The sequence below is a fragment of the Caloenas nicobarica genome, chromosome 1 (assembly GCF_036013445.1).
Source record: "Caloenas nicobarica isolate bCalNic1 chromosome 1, bCalNic1.hap1, whole genome shotgun sequence".
NCBI classification, from domain to species: Eukaryota; Metazoa; Chordata; class Aves; order Columbiformes; family Columbidae; genus Caloenas; species Caloenas nicobarica.
Genome location: NC_088245.1, coordinates 5,105,997 through 5,129,628, shown reverse-complemented (window position 1 = coordinate 5,129,628; position 23,632 = coordinate 5,105,997). Strand labels below are relative to the sequence as shown.

The window sequence follows — 23,632 nt, the reverse complement described above, 5'->3', positions numbered from 1 at the left end:
TAATTAAGGTGTTCTCTGCCACCATTGGGACTGACTTATTTTTCCAGCTTATTTTTAGTGGCAGCCTCCTCTAGGTTGGCATCTTGCAGTAAATGATTGTTTTTGTCCTGTACCAAATCCAACCCAAATTAATTTGCTTTCTGCTTCATTTTCCTGATTTTGGTGTTACACTGCGGACTGCATAGATCTGTGTGGGCCGAGGTCATTGGAAATAGAAATTTTTTCTAAGGTTGTTGTGATTAACTTTCCTACAGGACTTGCGCATCTCTGTAATTGCAAGAAGTACATATCTTTCATAACATAATCTGCTCATTTTTTGAAAGCTTCTATGCAAATCCCCATGCTACCTATAGCACTTGGCAAAAGCTCAGCATAGGCATTGGAAGAAAGTGAGACATCATTTTTTCAACTTACTGTCAAAGTGTCTATGTATTGCATGCTTTTCTCAGGCCAATCCCACCAGCCTTTCTTCTCCTTACCTACTGTCGGATCCCCATCAGACACCAACACGATCATGGAGACTGAGTTAGGGTCCAACATGCCTAAGTTTTGGGCTTCATTCAGGATGAATGTGGCTCGGATAAGAGCTTCGTTGATATTTGTGCCTGTCAAAGACAGAATGAAGAAAACAAGTTTGATCCTTGTTGAGTCTCTTGCCAATCCAGATCACTTTTGAGATTCTAGTGGAATTAAGCAACATGGACAAGACCTGTGGTCAAGGCAGCAAAATCCCTGCTCTGTGATGCTTATGGTACATCTGCTTGCACTCTGGTTCCCTAAAGAAATGGAAGCTGAAATGTGTTGCATTTGGGTGACTGTATTAAACAGATATTCTATATTTTCCTTGCCTATAGTTATACTGTTTACTGAAATCAGTAGAATTAGTCAGGATATACATCCCTGTAAGTACAAATAGTCTGTAATCCATCTGAATTTGTTCATCAGCATGTTACTTTTTTCTCACCATGATGTTGAAACATATGAATACCTACTTATATTAATTTATGCACATCTCCATATACACATGCACATGTGTTTAGCACTAAGTCCCACTAAGACACCAGATGTTGATACCCTTTCTCATCCAAGGCTGTCACCTCCACCTCTGTCCCCACCATTCCCCCTCACTAATTCCAGTGGGACCATTTGTGGTGTTAGGAATTATTTGCTGTGGGAAGAACTAGTGGGTTTGCAGGCAGATGATTGAATGAGAGAAGAAGAAACTTTCTGGCATCAGCCAGAAACAGCCAGCCTTGGACAACTTAATTGGAAAAGGTGTATATTTGCTCACCCTGTCTAAAGGTTTGGTTTGTGGCATAGAAGAGACAGAGTAAGAAATTAGTATGAAAGGAACAGGAGTAAGAAGGCTGAGCAGCCAGAAAATACGTATTTTGATTGTCAAGAATGAAAAAACATTAGCTGCTTCAGAGACAGGATAATAAAATGCTGCATTGCAATCTGGCTTTGCTGGATGGGAACAGTTCTCTTAGCTTGTCTGTCAGTTAATTTGGGGTAACAAAGCCTGGTTTATGAGGCATTTACATACCCAACATGGGTTCCTATTCCCACCATACTGATGATGATGGAGAAGTCTATAGCTTAATGTTGATCGCACCTTACCTGTTGCCAATGAAAGTTTCTGGGAGTGAAGGTGCCACAGCAGCAGAAGGCTCTGGTGTTGGGTAGAGCCTCTACACACTGTTGATGTACAAATAACTGAACAACTAAACCAGAATTTCACTTCAGAGAGCAATAGATTGAAATGATCACGAGCCCTTTCTGTACATGTAGCTCAAGCACTAACAAATGAAGCATCCAAAGTGCTGTAAGGCTGAAAAAGGCAACTGTCCTTGTTTATCAGACAGGGAATTAAGTCACAAAAATGATGAACAGCTTGCCCAAGGTGGCATTTAGTAGATCATCTTGTAGACTACAAACAGCCAGCGGAGACCCTGGAGCTGGGCTGCTTATGATCTGCTTTACACAGGCATGACACAGCCTTGGTCTTTTGAGGATATTCACTATCTGTGAGGTTGGAGGTAGGACCTATAGACTAAAGGCAGCTGTTCTGTGGTGTGTGTTCTATCTGTTGTAGCTTATTCAGTAGAAGGAAAGGCCATCCCACTCCTAAGGCAATCAGCTGGAATCCTTGTGCTCTCCTTTAGCCCCAAGGCATGCTTTTCCCATCTTGGGAATCAGATTTTCTCTCAGGAATACTCTGTCAATCTGAAGGTTGCCTGAGGTACCCGTTCCTGTGATATCTAACTTCTGCGAGCACCTTGCAATCAAAACCTCATACCTCCATTGGGTTGGATTGTCTGGATGTACTTCTTAGCATCTTCAACCTGCGCTGGGGTGGCTGAGACTAGATTATCTCTCCAGCATCGGACGTTGTGATTGAAGTCGATAAGGGAGAACTGATCAGCAGCACGGAGCTCACTCAATATTGCCTTCATGGCCTCGATGGTCTGAGAAAAAGAAATTTAAGAGAAGATGAGTTTATGCTTCCTGTCGCTGAAAGCATCTTCCTAACTTGTGACTACAAGCAAAAAGATGCCTCCGATGAATAAGAACACAAGCACTAGAATCCAAAATAGCATCTGCTATCCAACTCTTTTGCACTTCTTGCATAAAGTTGAACTTTTCTCCAGAGAAAAAGAAAAAATGCAATTAGCAAGAACAAACCCATGTGACTCAACCCGTCCTTGCTTAGTTCCTGTTAACACAGAGTAAGGTGAGAGAGAGAAGGCTGTGGTTCAGGAGGGAGGAATTGCTCGTATCAGCTCAATAGACTTAGCTCGGTCTGCAATGCTGTCATTTGAAGATGTGTGATGTAAACAAGTGACAATTAGTCTGTAATTAGCCAGTTATGCAGCACTGATCTCCCCAAGGAAGCAATCTGCCAAGCGTTAGTATTGTGCTCCAAAACAAATTCAAATATACCTAGATAATTTTCAACTAATGTTTGTCTAAGCGGTTCTTAAAAACCTTCAGTGACACATTATACACAAACTCCTGAACTCCCCTTTCAGCACTGCAAAGCTTTCCTTAATATCTAATATAAATCTCTCCTGCTGTAAATCCATCTGATTCCATCTTATTCTACCCTGGGTGGGTGTGAACGTCAGTTGATGAGTTTCCTGCTTAGAACAAGTGTTCGCATATTTGGAGGCTGATTATGTCTCTTCAAGCCTTTTCTTTCGTAGACTAAAATATTCTGGGTTTTTTTGCACTTCTTCCTCACCATGGCTTATGTTGTCTAAACAATTCTTACCGTTCTTCAATGGGCTATCAACAATTTGTCCACAGCTTTTTGAAAGCAGGGATGTAGTATCCCCGCTGAGACTTTCCCAGGATTCAGTGGCAGAGATTAGAGAAAAAGGGGGGGTCAGAGGCTTTGCAAAATGTTTTAATAATTAAATTAAAAAAATAGATCTAAAATCAGTATTCTGATGGCATCACCTCTTCCTTACAACATGGAAGGAGCATTACAAATAAAGAATAAAATCGTGAAGTCTTTGATTCACAAAATATTCTCCAAATTCAGTGAGACTTTTGACAAAATAAATTGTAAAGAACTTAGTTGGTAATTTTGAGTGCTACAGAATTGTATGTTAGGGCACATGGGAAAAGTTGGCAGGAGGTTCGTTTTGCAATAGAAGTCAAACACTTACTTGTTTCATTTTCAGTCCCCACATTGAGCCACTGACGTCTATAACAAATAAAATGTTTTTGGGCAGAGGATCAAGATTTTCCGGAGCAAAGAAGTGAATAAAATAACCATTAAAAATCTGCAAAATAAAATAAAAAAAATCACAGTGAAGTGAGCTATAGTAAAGACATCAGAAAACTCAAGACAATAACAGAGCAGAAAATGGGCCCCTCATCATAAGGACATTGAGATACTGGAGAGGGTGCAGAGGAGGCGACGAAGCTGCTGAGGGGCCTGGAGCACAAGTGTGATGGGAGTAGTTGAGGCACCTGGCGGGTTCAGCCTGGAGAACAGGAGCTGAGGGGAGACCTTCTGATCTCTGAACTGCCTGAAAGGAGCTTGGAGCATGGAGGGGGTTGGTCTCTTCTACCAAGTAGCAAGTGATAGGACAAGAGAAAATGGCCTCAAGTTGCACCAGACAGGTTTAGATTGGATATTAGGAAAAAATTCTTAATGGAAAGGGTTGTCAGGCATTGGAACAGGCTGCCCAGGGCAGTGGTGGAGTCACTATCCCTGGAGGGGTTTAAAAGGCGTTTAGACGAGGTTCTTAGGGACATAATTTAGTGCTAAAGTTAGGTTAGGTTATGGTTTGACTCGATGATCTTTAGGGTCTCTTCCAACTGAAATGATTCTATGATTCTAATGTTATTCTTCTTTATGGACCAAATCTAACTTTCAGCTCTGCACGTCTCTGTGTTTGTAGTCTTGCACCATGTATACTCCATAGTCTTCCCTTTTTATCAAGGAAAGCAGGGCATGGTACTCAGACAACTACCATGCTCTAGCATAGGGAGGAATTAAAAGCATTTTTAAAAGACTGTTCTGTCTGTAATAATGCAACCCTATAACTCTGCTTCATGTTAACATAAAAACAGTGATGTTCTGGTTGTCTCTTTCTGATATATTGGTACAACTTCCAATGTCTCTGTACTATGATTCAACATTAAATCACCAGAGTGCTGCTAGGCATAAAAGATATTGGCTTTTGGACAAAACAGGAATCTGCTGCTGACTATATGTAGGACCATGTCTTAGTCATAAATTAAGTAAATCCATTCTGCCCACTTAAAATCTCTCTGTTCTCTCAGTTGGATACAGAGCTCTTCCTCATGCTTATTCTCCTCAATGATGAAGTTTATTTAGCAATGTTTGCTTAATGACAGCAATTCTTACATTCACAGGTCTCCCCAGTTAATCAGTAACACTTACTTCCAATTCTCCACCCGTGGTTTCTCTGTTCACATCATATTGCACCACAAAATTTCCATCTACTGCTGTGGATGAGCACGTGGGGCACTTTCGTTGTTGAGCCATCGTTGGCTTGAAAGAAACGTGAGCCTTGAAATGAGAAGTGATCATCAGTCAATCAGATGTTGTGTGAAAAGTGGATCATTGAAAGAAAAAGAGTTCATCCTTTATGAAATATCATATTTCACTGAAAGTTTTTCTTCTTTATTTGTGCTCTTAGTTTAAGCAGAAAATGGACTCTGTAACTTCCAAAGAAAATGAGCACTGGGGTTTGCCTGGATGTGGTGATTCAGTAGTAGTAACTGTGACACAAATAAGACAACCCATCTGCAACACCAAATATTTCTATTAGAACTGTGCAAACCATTTCTAGTAAGTAACTGGTTGGCTTATTTAGCATTTTCCCCATTGAAATTGCCATAATTTTATCAACATTCTAAATACGTTGTTTTTTTTTTTTTTCCCCAGATGAACAACAGCTTGTAATGTGTCTGTAAACTGAGTGCTAGGAATCATTTTAACTAGTCACATAGTTGATTATGCAGACTTTATGGCATTATTTCTCTACTTTCCCTGGATAACTTGAAATTTCCTGAAAATATACGACTTAATATATGTAGCCACACACTACCTCTGAAATAATTTGCTAAACTAGTAATGTGGGTGAATGAGACGTGAAGTTGAGCCTGAATATCAAGAAACAATACTGCCTGAGATATGATTACAGTAGTATAGACAGGCTTTTGAGGCCTGACTCACAGATCCTGTATTAGATATCTATGTAAGAGTGAGAAGAGTTGTACCCTCCCAGAGCCACTGCCTTAAGTTTCTTGAGAAAAACTTCTCTACTGTTGGAGGGTTTACTTATACCCAAGAGCTATGCTGAAGAAAGCTAGGGTAAGAATGTAAAGGAAAAGAGCCATCCTAAAATAAGTCTCTGTGCGGGAGTTCTCAGTCAAAATTGAGACTGTGCAGTTATTCCGGAATGGTTATTCCACTTGATATTCATGACCTACCTTTTTCACACCCAGCATCCCAGCGCATTGCTCTTTCAGAATTACAAATGGAAAGCTTTGTGCAAAGATGGACAGACTACATACTATTTCTATACCGCTGTCACTGTATTATTTGAGCATCTCATACATACTGTTATGTAGCAATAATGAAGGCACTATATTTTTTTGGCCATATTTTTTCATTCTTCCAGCAGGTCTGAAAAAGTGCCATGACTGTGTAGGAACAAGTGTTGTGAAAAATGGAGTTTTCATGCTATTTCCAGTCTGTGACTATTACCTTTTTCTCTCCCTTGGAGATAGTGGTGATTCCATCAAAATGATCTCCGAGCGAATTAGGAACATGCACATAACGAAGTCCCTGTGGCTCAATAATGCGGACATCTACCTAAAGGTGGGAAGGGAGGACATTAGTATGAAGCGTGGCCAGTGCTGTACCAAGATTTCATGAATCCTCCACAGGAAAACTCCAGCTGAGGGTTGGGATGCTCTTGAGAGTGCTCCTATAGGGCTAGTTTCATTCATGGTGGGGATCCATGCAATGCTGAAAATAGACCATGATGAAAAGATAAAAAAGTATTCAAAGAATAGAAAAAAGTTTGGTGGAAATGGTCATTCTTCCTCTCCCACCCTGTGGGGCAAATGGTGAGACAAGAATCAAGGGTGATTCCATTGTTTACGCTGAAAACATGAACAAAACATGACATGACTCTGCCAAAGTGTTGCTTTGAGTTAGGAGGCCAGGACAATGCTGAGTTCTCACTCTTAATGATAGGTTCTCTTTCTCTCCTACTCATGCTATTGACAGGAGAGTATTTTCCCTTTTGATTGGATGGTCTAGGTGGTTTGGAAAATGAAAGTCTTATCCTGTCAGCTTGAGATAAGGGCTTTTTCTGGTTATATTTCTGAATAGTTAGTAAGACTACTAGGAGGTAGGACATGGTGTCTTTTTCAGTAAGATCAACTCAGACCTTTGGGAAGCTTGAAGCAGATCACAACCTGCACCAAAGACATGTGAGCAGCCAACTTTCCTATACAGCTTGTGCTGAAGCCATGGAAAGCTGAAGAAGACATTTATGATACGAGAACATAAGAATGGCCAGATGGAAATATCCAGCATGCTGTGTCTGTTGATGGATGACAGAGGACACCTTTGGATGAGTATAAGAAAAGTGGGTAAGAATAAGATAAATCACTTTCTAGCAGCCAGTTTTGGAGGGAGTGTCATTCAGAGAACATCTGCTTTCATAGGACGTAACCTCATGAAGTTGGGATTCTTGTGAAAAGAGCTGTTCAAAATAAATAGCAAATATGGTTTATTTTTCTTCAGTGAAGGCAAGTTTATACAAAGGTATATATAGGCCAAAGCTTGTTTACCCAAGTGGTTCTGACGCGAGTCAGTCACGATTCAGGAGATGCCCTACTGTGTTAGTACGACAGGAGGCAGGACACATTTGCTCCTCACTTATGTAGCTATGTAGCTCCTGATTTAAAATGTCTCATGGTGGTCTACACAGTGACACTGAAGCTATTTGTACTGAACCTGTATAAAAGGAAGGAGCTGTAGATGAAGTGTCCTGCACACACCAGCTCTAATTTACCTCCATGTGCTTTGCCAAGCGTCCTGGCTTCACAGAGATAATGTGCTCGTAGGAGCTCAGTTTCCTTCGAATCATTTCGTGGTAGTGAAGTTCAAACTGGATCCTCGTCCCTGGGGGCACATTCACTTCAGTTTTGAAGTTTTCCATATCCAAGGCATTGCTCCTGAAAAGTCAGCTGTGGGGTTATTTTGAGAAAATACAAGGAGAAAGAGAGTTTCTTTGCATTTTGGTTTAGATCTATACATTTGCTTGATCTGATTCTGACTGTGGCCTATATCAAGGAACTGCAGTTGTCTGTTAGCACAGTATGTTTTACCAAGCTGAAGGCAGAAACATAAGTTAAGTCCTTGACAATTAAATATCAGGGTTGGTATACAAGTAAACAACCCATTTTCCTTCCCAGGGTTTCCTCCTCATCTATCTCCTCCTGGGATGGGACATCTCAGTTCTCCTATGAATAAGTTCAGTACAATGCTCATGTGCTAAACTCTTTATACCTTACTATTCCAGCAGCTTTGCCTTTGGCTTTTGCTTGAGAGTACATTTTTCTGGCTTCAGATTTTTCCCGAATTCTGCTGGTAAACGTTATACCATTGACATCCCTAGGAGAGAGAAGCACAGTCAGTTTGGAAAAAAAACAACTTTACAATTGATGACTGTTTCTTCACTTTAGGAAAACATCAGTGAAACCTAAGCTGGTGGGAAATAAAATAATAAGGCTCTTGTTTAACCTCAAAGTAATGAAGTCTGATTTCCAGCAGATCTGTATGTTTTTTTCCCTACCCGCTTTTTTTAAAATTTCAAGTATCCAACATTCTTGTACTCTGAGGAAGATTTATTCTCCCCATCTCCTTCACACTTTACCCAGGCATGGGTTTCTCATGTCATGGCTGTTTTGGAAGGTGGATCAGGACATGTTTCTCACCAGCAAGCTGGCTGCTGCCTCTCTGAGTGGATACTGAACCAAGATAGTTTCTTTCTGTTCAGTGAGGGCTCTAATTTGGGTCTCTCTATCTCCTTTGATCTGGTGCCAGCTTGCAGAAGACAGGTAGGACCTTAGTCTATTTAAGACTTCTGTTCTTTTGTAAAGTTTCGTCATCATTGGCCAATGGCCCAATAACTGCTGGAGAGGAAGAGGTGGACAGACAGACAGTATGATGACATGAGCCTTTTTTCTTTGAGAAATTACACTGAGCCTGGAAAATAGTAAGAGGTGTTTTGCTTTTACAAATACCTCCCTCCCACCACATTCTGTCACCACATTGAACCCGCCAGAGCACAAAGCTGATACCTGGCCACTACTTACATAGTAAAGTTGTCAATAAAAGCTCCTTTGGGGACTTGTACATCAAACACTATGTGCTGGGACCGTTTTGCGTTATTCACCATTTTGGCTTGGATCATTGTGTTGGCCAACCGTGATGTTATAGTGGATTGAACTTTGTAGCTGTAAAGACCTATCTTGTCATCGTCCTCCACCTGTAATTAACAGAAATTACCACTATAAATTTGGAACACAGCTAGAAAATGTGCCCTAGAGGCCAATACCAACCCCTTTTATAGTCTCAGTGCCTTTTTTTCAACGGCTGTGCACTGTAATATGGCAGCCAGATGGGACATGAACTCAAGTTCAAGACACCTCTATATTTTACCTGGCAATGGTGACAGGATACGCATGTGGATATAGTTCATTATAACATTTCAGCTGAAAAGGGCAATTCATTAAGCTGGAATGTTTTCCTTGATTTTAACCATGCAATGTGTCCTTGGAATGACTCCGTTGGTGCAATCCAGTATAGAAGAGTACACAGTAAACCTCAACGTCATATACTGAGGAGGGTGGAGCTTGCATTTTCAATAAAGGTCCTAAACAAAGGAGACTTGGAGCATTGGCTACTGACCTAGTCTTGTAAATGGTTAAACCATGGCAGTGGGAGAACAGTATTAAATTGGTATATTAAGATCTTTTATTTGTCTAATGACTTTTGTTGCTTATTTGTTCATATTTACCATATCTTTCTCCCTCCAAGAGCAGTTGTATGAACAGTATTGTGCAAACAGTGCTCTGTTTAAAGAAAATAGGTTAATATCCAACCAGCAGTAAAAACAAGGGACTGAACAAACAAAAGGATTGATTTCCAAAAAATGGTTAACTAGAAAATCACTTTGTTCAGTCTTCTTTTCCACAGAGGAAGAAAAAATCTCACCAGATCTCCAACATAGCCCCAGTCGGATGTGCTTCTCTGGAAAAGAAAAATATGGAGAACATATTTCAGCAAAGCTAAGGAGAAGATTGTGGCTGTTTCAAGACAGGAATCAGACAGTGGCAACATCTAAAAGCTGCTTTCCAAGATGATCAGAGAAGGTCTGAGATCTCAGACCTAGTGTGCATATTTCTTTTGTATTATTTTATGTATTTATACGTGGGATGTTGGAGGACATGATCTCCCAGCTGTGACTTGGAGGTTATCAAAAACAGAAGAACAGCTCATTTCCTCTGTATTTATTTTTTATAGCAAACACTCTTTTCTAGATCAAAAATATTCTTCCTAAAAGCAACAGTTGCTGGCAAAAAGTCATACTCAGAAACCGAAAAGTGGAAAAACCTCAAAATCCAGACATTTTTGTTTAATTTTGTTTTCATTTACATTATAGAATATATATCGATATTATTGTAATATCTGAAATATTATGTATTCAAAAACCTATTGCATAATTTACATTACATTTATATATTTTTATATATGTAAATTTAATTATGTATGCACTGCTTAGAAGAGCTGAAACAATCAATTGTGTGGTGTGCTTTTCATTTATTTTTTTTTTATCCTGCCATATGAATATTTCCATTTGGAAATTTCTACAAAGAGGTGGTGACATCTTGTGGCCATTAGAATAATTCTGTTTAATTCCCCACAACTGAAACTCTCATGAGTGACCCTGGGATGGGATTTGGCTCACCTAGCTCTAGAGGAAGATGCAGTTGTTTAACGCACCTGTCTACTTTGGTGTTATCATCACAACTAGGCAAAATTAGCTCTTTACAGTCAATGGAGCGATCTCTTTCATCTGAAAATAGATAATCCACTTTGTATGAATGAGTCCTGCCCCAAACGGTGCTGACCATACTGATGAGGGGAGTGGGTGCCCAGGGCTTCTGGAAGTGCCCAAAGGTACCTCCCTGGCCTTCAGCTGGAGCTCCAGGACATCATGGAACTCCTGTAGGTCTTGCATGACATCTGACAGCCGGTAAGATGTCTTTGACGCTGCTAGATCCGTACATGTGGGCAATAGAACTGAGCCCTTCAGTTCCATTGATGATAGTCAAGAACTTAGGGAGACTGGTTCAGATACTGATGAATAAACTATAAAAATGTACCAGAACATACTGATCTCATCTCAGGTTTCAGTAACACTTGGATCCAAGAGGGTGCAAATCACAGAAGATGCTCACAAAAACTGCTTTAGTCACGTAGTATATAGTAGGCTTGCTATATAGTTACTAAGTTCATTTGATGGTAATTAACATACTGTTACTAGGAAAATCTTGGGTTGCCTAAGAGATGATACATCTCATTGCAAGATCATTTTAGTGAGGTGATCTTAAGGATTTTTCAAAGACAGACAGAAACTGCAGGATTTCTGCCTGCTTGAGAAAACAAACAAATAAACAAAACCAGGTTTTCGATTTCCTATTTATATAGGTTCCACTTGCAACATTCAGACTAGGATTTCAGGGTCTGGAAGTTTATGGCTCTATATAGACCCTCTTCAAAGCCTGATGGACTGATCCTCCCTCAGTCCATCCTGACATCCCACAAACAGCACTGTACAGTGAACCAGACCCTTCACATCTGACAAAGAACCAGACTATGAAGAAAGACTATTGTCCCCATACATATCATTGGGGTAGGAAACATCACCAGCATGAATACAAATTAAGAGTAAACCAACCTTAACTGAAACAATTTTTAAAACAATTAGCTGAAACAAATTTTGAAAATCTGAAGACCAAGACCTTAGCACAGAGAAGATTTGTTTTATTGTGTTAGTTTTCTGGTTCTCAGAAGAGCTCAAGGTTCTCAGCTCACCTTTATAATGGTGCCTAAAGCTTTCAAGATGTCCAGCTTTCCTTCCCATTTGTTTTTGAGAGGGTAGAGGAGAAAAGGGAAGCACTGATGGAGACACGAACTTATTACTTGAACGTGTAGTGACTCCCACTGCTGTTGTTAGAGATAAGACATGGGGTGGGCCAACCATTCCCCTGGGATCTCAAAGGTTGCAGAGGGCAGCTACTCCAGGAAGACAGAGATGTAGATAACTATACTTCAGGTTTGAGCACTGGAGAGCTTATGGAGAACATGGGCCTTGCAGGGACTTCTGTGGCACATGAGACATGCTATTTCTGGATTCTTGGCTGATCCTTCCCTTTAAACCATATCCAGATCTGCTGATTACTGCACTGTATAGAAACAGCACCTTGCACAACAGCTGATGTGTGGCAAATTGCTGGTTAGGGTGGAGATGAGAAATGCTTCCAGAACTGTTTCAAGGATCTGGTCTTGACAGTTGCTGGGTCCTGTCTTTAGAGACTCATCTTCTCCTGATACCTCAGGTTGGGCCAGGGGAAGTTTAGATTGGACATTAGGAAAAAATTCTTCATGGAAAGGGTTGTCAGGCATTGGAACAGGCTGCCCAGGGCAGTGGTGGCATTACCATCGCTGGAGGTGTTTAAAAGGTATTTAGACGAGGGTCTTAAGGACATGGTTTAGTGCTAGAGTTAGGTTAGGTTATGATTGGACTCAATGATCCTGAGGGTCTCTTCCAATCAAAATGATTCTACGATTCTATCGGTGCAGGCTATGGATATTTAGCTCTCTGTAATGATATTTGTTCAAATCATTCTATATGAATGCTGCAATTACTATACAGTCTACCATCAAGAAAATATTGAGTATTTCAAGCTATCTGTTTTCCAAGGCTGTTGGCTGTGATGCCTCCTGTCCTGTCCCTGGAGGAAGAAGTCGTGGTGTCCAAGGGAGGAACACATTACAGGAGGTAATGCATTACAAGAAATTGCAGTTTTTATGTCATCTGTGGGATGCCTACCTTACCATTGCTTTTGAGTTGCAGTTCACAGGTTACTTTTGAGGTGTGGCTTAGCAAAACAAGGAAAGCAGACTCAGAGATGTTATACTCATTTTCTACTGGGGCATAAAAATTCCCAGGGAAAGTCATAAGTATCCATAAATTAAGAAAGAGGTTGAAAAGTCGATGTCCAGCATGCTGTGTCCTCACAGATTTCCTTGTTTTCATGTGAGCCATTTCCTAAGCATTTTTTAACACACTGCAATCTCCTTGTAACTTCTTCAGACTCCTTTTGGGGATTATGACTCTTACTGTAAGGTGCAAAAAGAGCAATTTCAAATCTAGAGTTTGGCAGAGTTTATTTTCACAGTGCTGCAGATGAATCCTGGTCTTTCTGGTCAAATTCATACGCTGGGAGCCAGGGCGTTTTCCAGCCAACTGGTTCCCACCTCATTTCATTTCTGTGCTGGTTCTCATGGAGAGCAAACCAGGCAGAGCAGGAAGGAAACAGGTGTGATCTCACCTGGCTCTGGACAGCCAGAGATCAGGACCAGGACTGGGGGACACGCTACAGAACATCCCACATCACAGTCTAGATACAAACTCCATTATCTATCTCCAAAACAGAGATAACGACAGTGCACCATCTCACAGCAGTTCACAAGTTTACCTGCATTCCGACCCATGGGGTGCCCTGTTTCTGTGGTCACAAGGATGATTCACATGCCTGAGACACAGTATTTTTACTCAGGAGCAAATATTTTTCACCAGAATACCTGATCTGGACATAAAACCCAATTCATTCTATTTTGAGTTAATCGTTAGGGTCTGGAGAGTTCTGTTCTCTTGTTGCCAATGGGCTACTGAGCTCATTGTAGAAAAACATAGTGCTAGAAGAGTAATTTGGAAGACAGTCTTCCTCTGGTGATTAACAGTAAGTAATTGTATGCTTTCTGTTGGCCAAGAGCTACTGTGTCAAGATGTTTCACACAGTTCAATTCAATCTCGTTTATTACTCTTTTATTATGACTCAACTAACATAAGGGCAGCTCATCCTACAGCTGAGATCTTAGTTTTACTCTTTTGCAAAGGCTCATTTGATAGGTAACAGATGGGAAATAATATATGGGAATTTAAGGAATAACTGGTATAATAAAACCACTAGTAGAATTACAAATTACTGCACATGTATGTCTATATCACCGTGTATCCAGAAAGTTGGGTAGCAGAGGCAGCATAATACATATGGCAGTAATGCAGACATGTTGGAAAGAAATTATGCCCCGAAGTGCGGTTAGAGAGGATTTCTGCTTAGATCATGATTAAATTATTTGGATACTGGTCTGGCAGATGTGATCTGGCTGGATTCATATTTGTGCTAAAATCTTCCATTTTTCTGGCAGTGTAATGGGGGCTTTAGGTGACAGTAAGTTACATTTACATTCTGTGTGAAGACCCTTTCATAAAGCCTTAGGATAAGGAAGAACCGTGTTTGCCTGAGCTTAACTTCAAAGATGCTGGGAAATCCAACTTTACCAAAGAGGGTGTTTTGTTTTCACTGTACTGAACAAGCTTAAGACAGACACCGCAAGAGCTTTAGTGGAGGACAAGGTCTGTTCTGTCATAATTTCTTTCAGTCAATAATAATAATGTAATGTAAAAAAAGTTAATATCTTCAAACAACCAATTTCATGATTATTATCTTTAATTACTACTGTGTAAAATGCAAGAAAACTCCCCAAAACTCCTGAAATGCTGTTTTAAATGTTTCTGTTTCAGAAGCTGACAGAATACAGTAAACTACAACCCATCAGCATGCTGGAAACAAGTTTTCTTCCCAGTCTCAGAATTTTCCAGCTCATTACCTATGTGACATTGTGCTGCACTCTTTTGGCCTGATTTAAGTATGAATGAATGGACTCTCTGCAGGGCTGAATGGTTTCAGCCCACATTGCCAGTGTCTGAAATCCTTTTTCACTTCTCATGGAAAAGCCCCACCTGTATCAATGGGATTTTTCCTTCATATGAAGCTGAACAAACAAGTGTCTCCATTGTTTAGCATCTGTATTATGGTCCTTAGGAGCTCAGATATTGAACAAAGCCTTGTTGTGCCAGGTACTGCATAAAGGATTAGCAGCAGTTCTTATCCCAACAAGAGATATGGAAGTCTCAAGGCATATAAGAACTTTTTGATCCCACCTGATCGCACACTCACAACCCTTGACATGGAACAGACTGCCTGCAAATTGCTCCCAGGCAATCTTTCTTGCCTTTTTTTGAAGCATTTCTGGGTACTGTACCTGGTACCTGCCATTTCTCATCTTGGAGCTTGAAGGAAATCCATCAATTTCTAGGTCAATCAGATTTTCCACTTCCTAGACAGGAAAGAGGAAGAAAGAAAGAAGTGTTGCTGTTGCCTTGCTGTTTGATTTATCACTTGATTTATTATTGATTAGCTCTCTAATAGGGTTCTGAAGGGAATTTACCTCCCCTTGGTGCAAAGGGGGAGCAAAGGTGCAAACCACCTGAGACCAAAATGCTGCATCTTCACACATTCCGTTTCCCCCTGTGGCCAATTAGCTCTATATACTCTTTTAAGATCATGACCTTTACTATCTTTTTACAACCTTTCCTTCTGAAACAAGGACTAATCTTTAACACATTGAAATGACCATAAAAAGCAAGAGGCATTTCACCATCAGGAGGGGTCCAGACATCACAACTACAGTGTTTCGGATGCTGATCTTACTTAAACCAGCAAGTTCAGAGAATTTTTGCTCAAACCAGAAGTTGTTTCTGGTTTTATATTAATATATCTGAGATCTAAATTTGTCCCATTGACAGTAAAAGAACACCAGGTCTTTTCCAAGTGCAAGCACCGATGCAATTAGAAGTGTGGCTCTTACACCACGGCAATACTCTTAGTTAAAGTTTGTTAGAAGTTTAATTTATGTCAGTAAAAAAGTTTAAGTTCATGAGTTATTCTACGACTTATATGATAGCACACACACACAAGTTTACACAAAATTAAATGAAATTTTTAAAGCACATTGATATTAAACTGGCACTGTGTCTATGGTTAGAAAGGACCACGGGTCTAGAATATTTTTCCTGAGAATTATAAACTCAGGATAAAAATCCAGCTGTGTAATGAAAAATGCTGGAAGAAGAAAAAAAAACCAAAAAAACCCTAAAGAGGATATCCCTGCTCACCAATTCTTTTTGTTAAACTTGCAAATGAAAAGAAAGCTTCATGCCATCCCTGTTGTTTTCACAGAAATATTGCAATATGGCAATGTGGAAAGGGGAATAGACACTCCAATCTAAGTTCACCAAAGTCAGGGGCTTTAAATTTGGATTCAGCTTCAGTTCAGAGTCAAAGCCATAACTATACTTCTTTTCATCATTGTATTACCCCAAGCATTTACAAGCTCTTCTATAAATTATCTCATCCCTCTGCTGAGGAATGTACAGTCAATAGGATCTTAAGTCCATATTTGAATTCCTGTTAGCAAAACCCGAGTCCATAAAAAACTATGCTGAGGTTCGTAGTGGCCCATACAGGAGACCCCATCCACAAAGATATCCAGGTGCTATGTTTCTGCTTATTCCAGGGAAACAGGATATAAAATACGTGGAAGGTCTGAGCATAGAAGTCTACTTGAAAGCCTAAGGTTAAAACCAACAGAAAAGGCAAAGCTCAGGTAAAAATATTAATCCCCCTTGAAAAAAACCTTTGAGTTATGCCCATACTATCCTAATTTTAACAATATTAAAAAAGCAATGCTATGCATGACAGGTGAAAAGCAATTATCAGAACAATCCCATTTACAGCTGTGAGTAGAAGAGAATTCATGAGATACAAGCAGAGCTGTGAAGCAATGATTCAATTCTACTCCCACCAAAGACAGCTGCAGTTTCAATATTGACTTCAACAAGGATGGGAGACCTAGGCCCTGCCTTGAAATACTCACATCTGGGATTTCATCGATAACAAGATCAAAGCTTCCTGTTCCAGGAATGAGGAACAAGCCCAGGAAGCACAGCAGATGCTTCATTTTCTTCCTGCTTGTCTCCTGAGAACAGCCCGCATAGGTACCAGCCACAAGATCTTTCCTTCTCTGAGACAAGTTCAAGGAAACAGCTCAGGGTTATGCGGTATTTGGAACAAAGTTTTGAAACGCTGACTTTGTTTAGGCCATAGGTAAATATTTGCCTTGCAATGTAAGTCCGAGCTGTGGTGCCTGAGCAAGGGTTATCCAAATAGTGTCTTCACTCGCCTCTGCCCTCGATAACAGCTCAGGTTTGGATAGGCTCACTTCTTGCTTTTGCAGCTTCCCATGATGTTTGACTAATTTCCTGCTGCGCACAGACCTTGGAGTATCCAAAGCTTTGAAAGATCAAAGCAAGAACTCACTCCTAGCTTGTTTGTTTATAGTAAATGAGGTGAACACTGGTTCTCAAAGCGATGGGGGCAGCAACACTGTGCTTCTCCAAGGGCCCTTCCAGCCAGCCATCTATCTCACGGGGGTTGGCAGAGACCTTTGGGCTGGATCCTGACCCACACAAATCCCCTTTTTCCACTTGGCTGGAAAAGGATCTTATCTGCTGGTGGGATAGTTCTGGTTTTTCAAAATTAGTCCAGTGAGCACGTCCGATGATGTTTTGAGGTGCATGTTGTGCAGCTCCCGGATGCTTTTGAAACTGTTTTGGCCTCCCTGTTTCTTTGGGTACTTCAAGAGGTGGGATGCAGTAAGCCAGGAAAGCAAAAAGAGGAAATAATGGAGGAAGCAGGTTTCTGACAAAAGGAGCTGGGATACCACTTCCACTCTTCCAGGAAGAATGGAAATTGGCAGACATCTGAGCAACCTCAACGGAAAAGACTGACCTACAGTGTAGACCCAGAGGAAAAAAACAGCGGACAAGATTAGAATAGAATAGAGTAGAATGGAATGGAATGGGACGGAATGGAATGGAATGGAATGGAATGGAATAGAATAGAATAGAATAGAATAGAATAGAATAGAATAGAATAGAATAGAATAGAATAGAATAGAATAGAGTATGATGGAATGGAATGGAATGGAATGGAATGGAATGGAATGGAATAGAATAGAATAGAGTAGATTAGATTAGAGTAGAATGGAATGGAATGGAATGGAATGGAATAGAATAGAGTAGAATAGAATAGAGTAGAACAGAATAGAGTAGAGTAGAGTAGAGTAGAGTAGAATAGAATAGAATAGAATAGAATAGAATAGAATAGAATAGAATAGAATAGAATAGAACATACCATTCCATTAATTATAGTCTCCTATCTTATCCTATGTTATGTTACATTTTGATATTTCAATAAAAGACTTGTGCAGCACAAATCTGCTGTTACACATCCTTCCTCCATCTTTTCAACAGATTGTTTCTCCAGCTGAGACCCACAACTACATTTGACATTCACAAGGAACACAAGTAGAATAGTGACCTTTCAGTTCTCTGCTGTGTAAGAGTTGCCAAAGGTGCTTAGGAGAGAACATAAGAACCGGAGCAAGCACGTAAGGTGTTTTCCAAAGACCCTCCTAGTCTCTAGCTACATATAGCTATGGTACATCCTGACCAGGAGATGGTTTCCGTTTATTTAGCAGTCTCCAGTTAATTTATTTTCCAAAAACCTATCATCTTCTCTGAAGAGACTGGATAAAAAATTACCATTCATAGCATCCTGCGAGAAGAAGTTCCACACCTTAACTATACGCAGAACAAACTATGCCCTTTTAACCGATTTGAACTTGTCATATGATAGCTCCATACACTGTTTCACAGATATTTTGCTGGAGAAGGCATTGAATAATTAGTCCTGATTTGCCCTCTCCCACAATCTTTTGAGCAATCCTGGATCTTGAACTTGGAAATGACACAGCTTCAGATTTACTAGGAAGCTTAGAAACTGTAGGCTGTGCCAAAACTTGTACACACATCTTGATTTTGCATTGATCCATCTACACAGTGGTTCTCCACATCACCTGTTTATCACTTTGTCCCTGTGCTCTGGTTCGCCTCTCAGACAGTGCACATGTAGAGCCTGCAACATTGCTTCTCCCGAAGAGACCGTTTCTGAATGCAGAGGTCAATCAATAAGCAGTTCTGCATCCCTCAGACCCAAATGGCATGACCTGGCCAGATTTCCCCTCCCCTGTGTTATTTCAGATCATTTTCTGTGTTGCAGCTGCCCATGGAGGTGGGGGGTAAGTGTTGGGCATGGAGGAGGGGAGGGTGAGGAGAGAGGAGGAGGATGTGACCGGGGTTTTTCAGTAATCATAGAATCGTTTTGGTTGGAAAAGACCTTTAAGATCATTGAATCCAACCATTAACCCAAGACGGCCATGTCCACCTCTAAACCATGACCCTAAGAACCTCATCTACACATCCTTTACATACCTTCAGAGATGGTAACTCAACCACTGCTCTGGGTAGCCTATTCCAATGCCCAGCAATCCTTTTCAGGAAGAAATTTTCCCCAACATCCAATCTAAACCTTCCCTGGTGCAACTTGAGGCCATTTACTCTCATCCTATTGCTTGCTACTTGGAAGAAGAGACCAACCCCCCTGGCTCCAAGCTCCTTTCAGGCAGTTCAGAGATCAGAAGGTCTCCCCTCAGCTCCTGTTCTCCAGCTGAACCCCCAGCTCCCTCAGCCGCTCCCATCACACTTGTGCTCCAGCCCCTTCCCCAGCTCCGTTCCCTTCTCTCAACTCACTCCAGCACCTTAAGGCCTTTCTTGTTGTGAGGGGCCCAAAACTGACCCCAGGATTTGAGGTCTGGCCTCACCAGTGCCCAGTACAGGGGGACGGTCACTGCCCTGATCTTGCTGGCCACGCTAGTGCTGATACAAGCCAGGGTGCTGGTGGCTTTCTTGGCCTCCTGGGCACACGCTGGCTCATATTCAACCAACTGTCGACCAAAGTAGCATAAAGAGGGATGGGATTACCCTGCTGTACATCTTTGTCTCCCAATTTAGTCCATGGAAATAAACAGATTTTTTCTGACCATATAGTACTTGACTCAATTTAATTACCTGCTGCATAGTATGAGATGAATCCTGCCCTTGCTGGGTCTAATTCACACCATGTAGGGAGAACAGCCAGAAAGCTCAGAGGAGGACACAAGCCCTGGGGACATCTAAGCTTCATCAGATGACTCCTACCTCCTGAATCTATGGCTATGACAGGGCTTATTCATTGACTGCAAGAGCAGCAGGCATGGGATATCCAGTCTTTCCTGTGTTGACGGTATCTACTATGGCTTGAATTTTCTGTCTAAGCTGAGTTCTGTTCACACATGTGCCCCTACATTGAAGTTACCAGTAATTTCTCATCAGTAACTTAAAGCTTAAGATAGTTTTTCGGAAGTATCTGGGACCCTGGACTGGGAAGTTAATCGCTGATTCTCTGGAGAGATGAAAAAGTCCCTTTGGAACAGAATTTACTTTAAACATTAATTTTGTAACCTGTTATTCCAATTCTCTCATAACCACAAAATGTGGCTTATTTTTTTCTGTAAAAATAACAAAATCAAGACATTAGTGTGACCACTAGATGGCATGAACTGCTCAAATATACTGTCCAAAAGAGTCCAAAAATCTGAAATTTCTCAAGGAGAAGGTATAGACAATATACAGGAGGAACATGTGCTGAGGATGCTCAGAAAGATCTCTGAGCCCTACCACTTACTATCTGGGTAGGTGAACTTCCCCAGAATTTCATGGGCAGGACAGGATCTCAGTAAGATGTTTTGTGGTACGTGTCAGTTAGGCTGTTCCACGACTGGTCCTCTCCGTGGCTGGGATCCCTCTGGAAGGAATTTTTTATGCATTATCCTCCTTGAAGCACTTGGAGTTACTGCTGGGTAGAGCCTGTTCCTCAGAATAATTAAATTGTGTTAAATTGGCTTGCACCTGGGCAGAAATGCTCACAATTCCTGCATCTTATGAGATAGCCAGTTTCCCCTTCCCATATTGAATTTCTTATCTGAAAATTTCCAGTGATCGAGGCAAGAACATAGTGTACCTGCAAAGCAACACACTTACTCAGGGTTCCTACTACACTTCATCCCACTACACACCAACCATTCTGGGAAACTATAGGTGGACATACCAAACAGGGTTTCTTGTTGCGTCAACTTTAATCTCTTTGTAGTGCCATCCAACAAAGCCATTTAATGTATGAGGACCTGATGACCTGCCTGACCAGATGAGCTCTTCAACACATGCTTCACAGAAGCTCCCCAGACAGACTCAGACATCCCCAGCACCAAGGTACTTTGGCAGAGAATTCGGGCATATTTAAAATTTTCATCCCAAATCATGACAATAGCAGATGTTGAAGTTCTGAAATGCTCTGCTGGGTCATGGCACACACAGCTAATGGCAACAGGGAGATCAGCAGCCACTGGGATCCCAGAAAAGACCTTTCAGGAACGCAGGAACCTCCCAAATACTGTGAGAACTGGAGACCATCAGGTCCTATCCAGATGTTTCAGAGGAGGTTGATTAGGCTAAGGCCCGAAAGAAAATATTTAATGTAATTCCCTGAACTTTACCATAATTAACTTAACCTCTGGACATTTGTCTGTGTCTATGACCGTGTAACCCTTTGGGACTCTTTCCAATTGCTTGATCAAATTGCTGGCTTTGAATGTCACTAAATTTTACATTTTATTAGTGCTTTGGGTAGATTTACTTCTTGGTTCAGCTGGGAATTTAATTTAGTTGTGTGTGTGTGTGAGGTGGGAGTCTGGCATTCCATTCTTCTACCTAGAAGAATAGAGAACAGGAAGCCTTTAATTTATGAATCCATGCAGCCATGGTACTGATCTTATGACCAAATCCAGCTCTGATCTTGTTCCCTCAGCTTCAGTCTGGAATCTAGAAAACCCCTGCTCTTGAGCTAGAAGGTGCCGACATTTTATTTAGCTTCAGCACTCCCCACAGGGTTTATTTAACTGGTATAGTGAAAATGAGGAAGACTAGTCCTACCCATGAGCCTTGCACGGAAAAATAGGATGCAGATGTGTGAAGGCAAAGCATCACCAATGTGCACGTGTTTGTATGTAAACACAGAGCGATTCCTTGACATAATATGATCCATTCCAGATGAAATACGTGTGGAAGCTCAGCTCTGAGGTTGTGCTGGCCATGGGCATGCCAGGCAATTTAATTTGTTCAGTTCCCACCCAAAGAACAGCTGCTCATTTTGCTAAGTCAGCAAAAGTCAGCACCAAACATGTCTAATATGAACACACATGGGTAATTGCTTAATTCAGTTTCCAATGGCAACCCCAGAACAGTGCCTGCCATGTTCCTCCCAAAATCAGGAGACCAAGGAGGGGGATAATGTGAACAATCGAGACCTCGGGCTTCATGTTCACTCACCAAACCTAACTGCATCCGAACCATGTTAAAACACACCTTAGTCTTATTTACTATGTGCTGTGTCCTTATGTGCCCCCGCTGAGGAGAGCATGAGCAGAACTGGCTACTCGTAATCACTTTGGGAAGGACTGTGTTTCTCCCAGCTCATTCTCTTATACCTATTAGTCATCCTGTACCTGCTCTAGGGTCCTGTTTTGGTCTGAATTACCTTCTTTCACCAGATGTGGTTAGGATCAGCTTTACTGTAATATCTTTGCATTGTCTTACTGTTTTGATTTAGTCTGTGCCTTAGCTCCTCACCTGTGCGATGGGAGAAGCACCGCTACCTATAGAGTAGGCAGGGTAGTTTTGACTTGCTTTTACAGGGGCCCCCTGGTTTCCCCTAGATTTTCCAAAACAGCAGGAAAATCAGCCTATACGTAGTTTTAAATGCCTGTTTCCAGCATTTCTAAGCATATGCTGCAAGACTTTTGTTCATCCGTGTCCCCTGGTTAGTGAAATAACGAGAGAGCAGGTTGAGGAAAAGCCCACCCCAATGTCACTAGTGAGGGCACAAGAGGCTACAACCCTGCTTATCATCCTTCTCCTGTACACTTCTGTGTCGGAGGTAGACAAGACATGCAGGAGATGAAGCAAACTGGACACAGATGAAAAATACTTCGAATTATTTTTTGTATGCCCTTAAACCAGGTCTCAGCCTGTACCTTTGCTTTGAAGCCTTTCTTGATTTCCAGCTGGATGGTTGAGCCCTCTTCCATCTCCCTTTGAAATGGTGAGGAGCTGAAGATAATGCCTTGACTATCTTCTATCAGGGACTCCATCAGCACAGCAACCATTTGGGGTATCTCTGGCGGCCTGAAGCATCCTGCTCCAGCCTTTCTCCAGCTTTCTCCTACCATCTTCTCTTCTCCAGCCACATAAGCCCTTCGTTATACCCTGCGGTGCTGCCCAGCTCGACAGCTCCCATCGGGGATGTGGCTACACCAGGAGCCTTTGCACGTGCCAGTGGTGGGCTGGTCCCAGTGGGAGAGCGACTGGCCAGGCTTTTGATTCCTTCCCTCCTGCTGGCAATGCCAGAAGGGGCCTGTGCGTGAACATGGTGTGGTCTCAGCCTATGTCTGAGCCATCGATTTACTGAAGGGAAGTTCCAAAGGTGTTGACCTCATTATCCCTTCCCTTTATTCCATCTCCAGCTCCCCTCATCCCTTCTGAATGGAGGGCAGGCACCTTCCTGCTCCTCCTTTACCCATGCTAGATTTGGGGGACATAATACTCCCAGGACATATGCTCTTACTGCAGTCTTCTTCTCTGGAGACATCCAAACCCACCTGGATGCATTCCTGTGCCATCTGCTCTGGTGACCCTGCTTTAGCAGGCAGGTTGGACTAGATCTCTAGAGGTCCCTTCCAACCCCAACCATACTGTGATTCTGTGATATTCTTTCAGGCGAGTGTGCATGTGTCTGTTCAGAATGACAAACTTCAGTGGCCCAAGGCTGTGTTTATACATCCCAGTAAGGTTAGAGAGACATCAAGCCACTCACTGGA

The 23,632-nt window shown here is 41.6% G+C and overlaps 1 protein-coding gene across 1 annotated transcript in view; it reads right to left on the bottom strand.

Moving 5' to 3' along the window:
• ITIH2 (inter-alpha-trypsin inhibitor heavy chain 2) overlaps positions 1-16,726 on the bottom strand; it is a 30,985-nt gene extending 14,259 nt beyond the window's left edge. Inside the window, exons 1-11 of the mRNA XM_065653098.1 lie at positions 16,637-16,726; positions 14,963-15,037; positions 9,782-9,817; positions 8,881-9,053; positions 8,072-8,176; positions 7,575-7,737; positions 6,254-6,361; positions 4,922-5,050; positions 3,675-3,791; positions 2,300-2,468; positions 480-605 (exon numbers count right to left, since the gene is read on the bottom strand). Of these exons, the coding sequence (XP_065509170.1) occupies positions 480-605; positions 2,300-2,468; positions 3,675-3,791; positions 4,922-5,050; positions 6,254-6,361; positions 7,575-7,737; positions 8,072-8,176; positions 8,881-9,053; positions 9,782-9,817; positions 14,963-15,037; positions 16,637-16,720 (1,285 nt within the window). The 5' untranslated portion in view covers positions 16,721-16,726. The remainder of the gene's footprint in view (positions 1-479; positions 606-2,299; positions 2,469-3,674; positions 3,792-4,921; positions 5,051-6,253; positions 6,362-7,574; positions 7,738-8,071; positions 8,177-8,880; positions 9,054-9,781; positions 9,818-14,962; positions 15,038-16,636) is intronic.
• Positions 16,727-23,632: the final 6,906 nt, after the last annotated feature.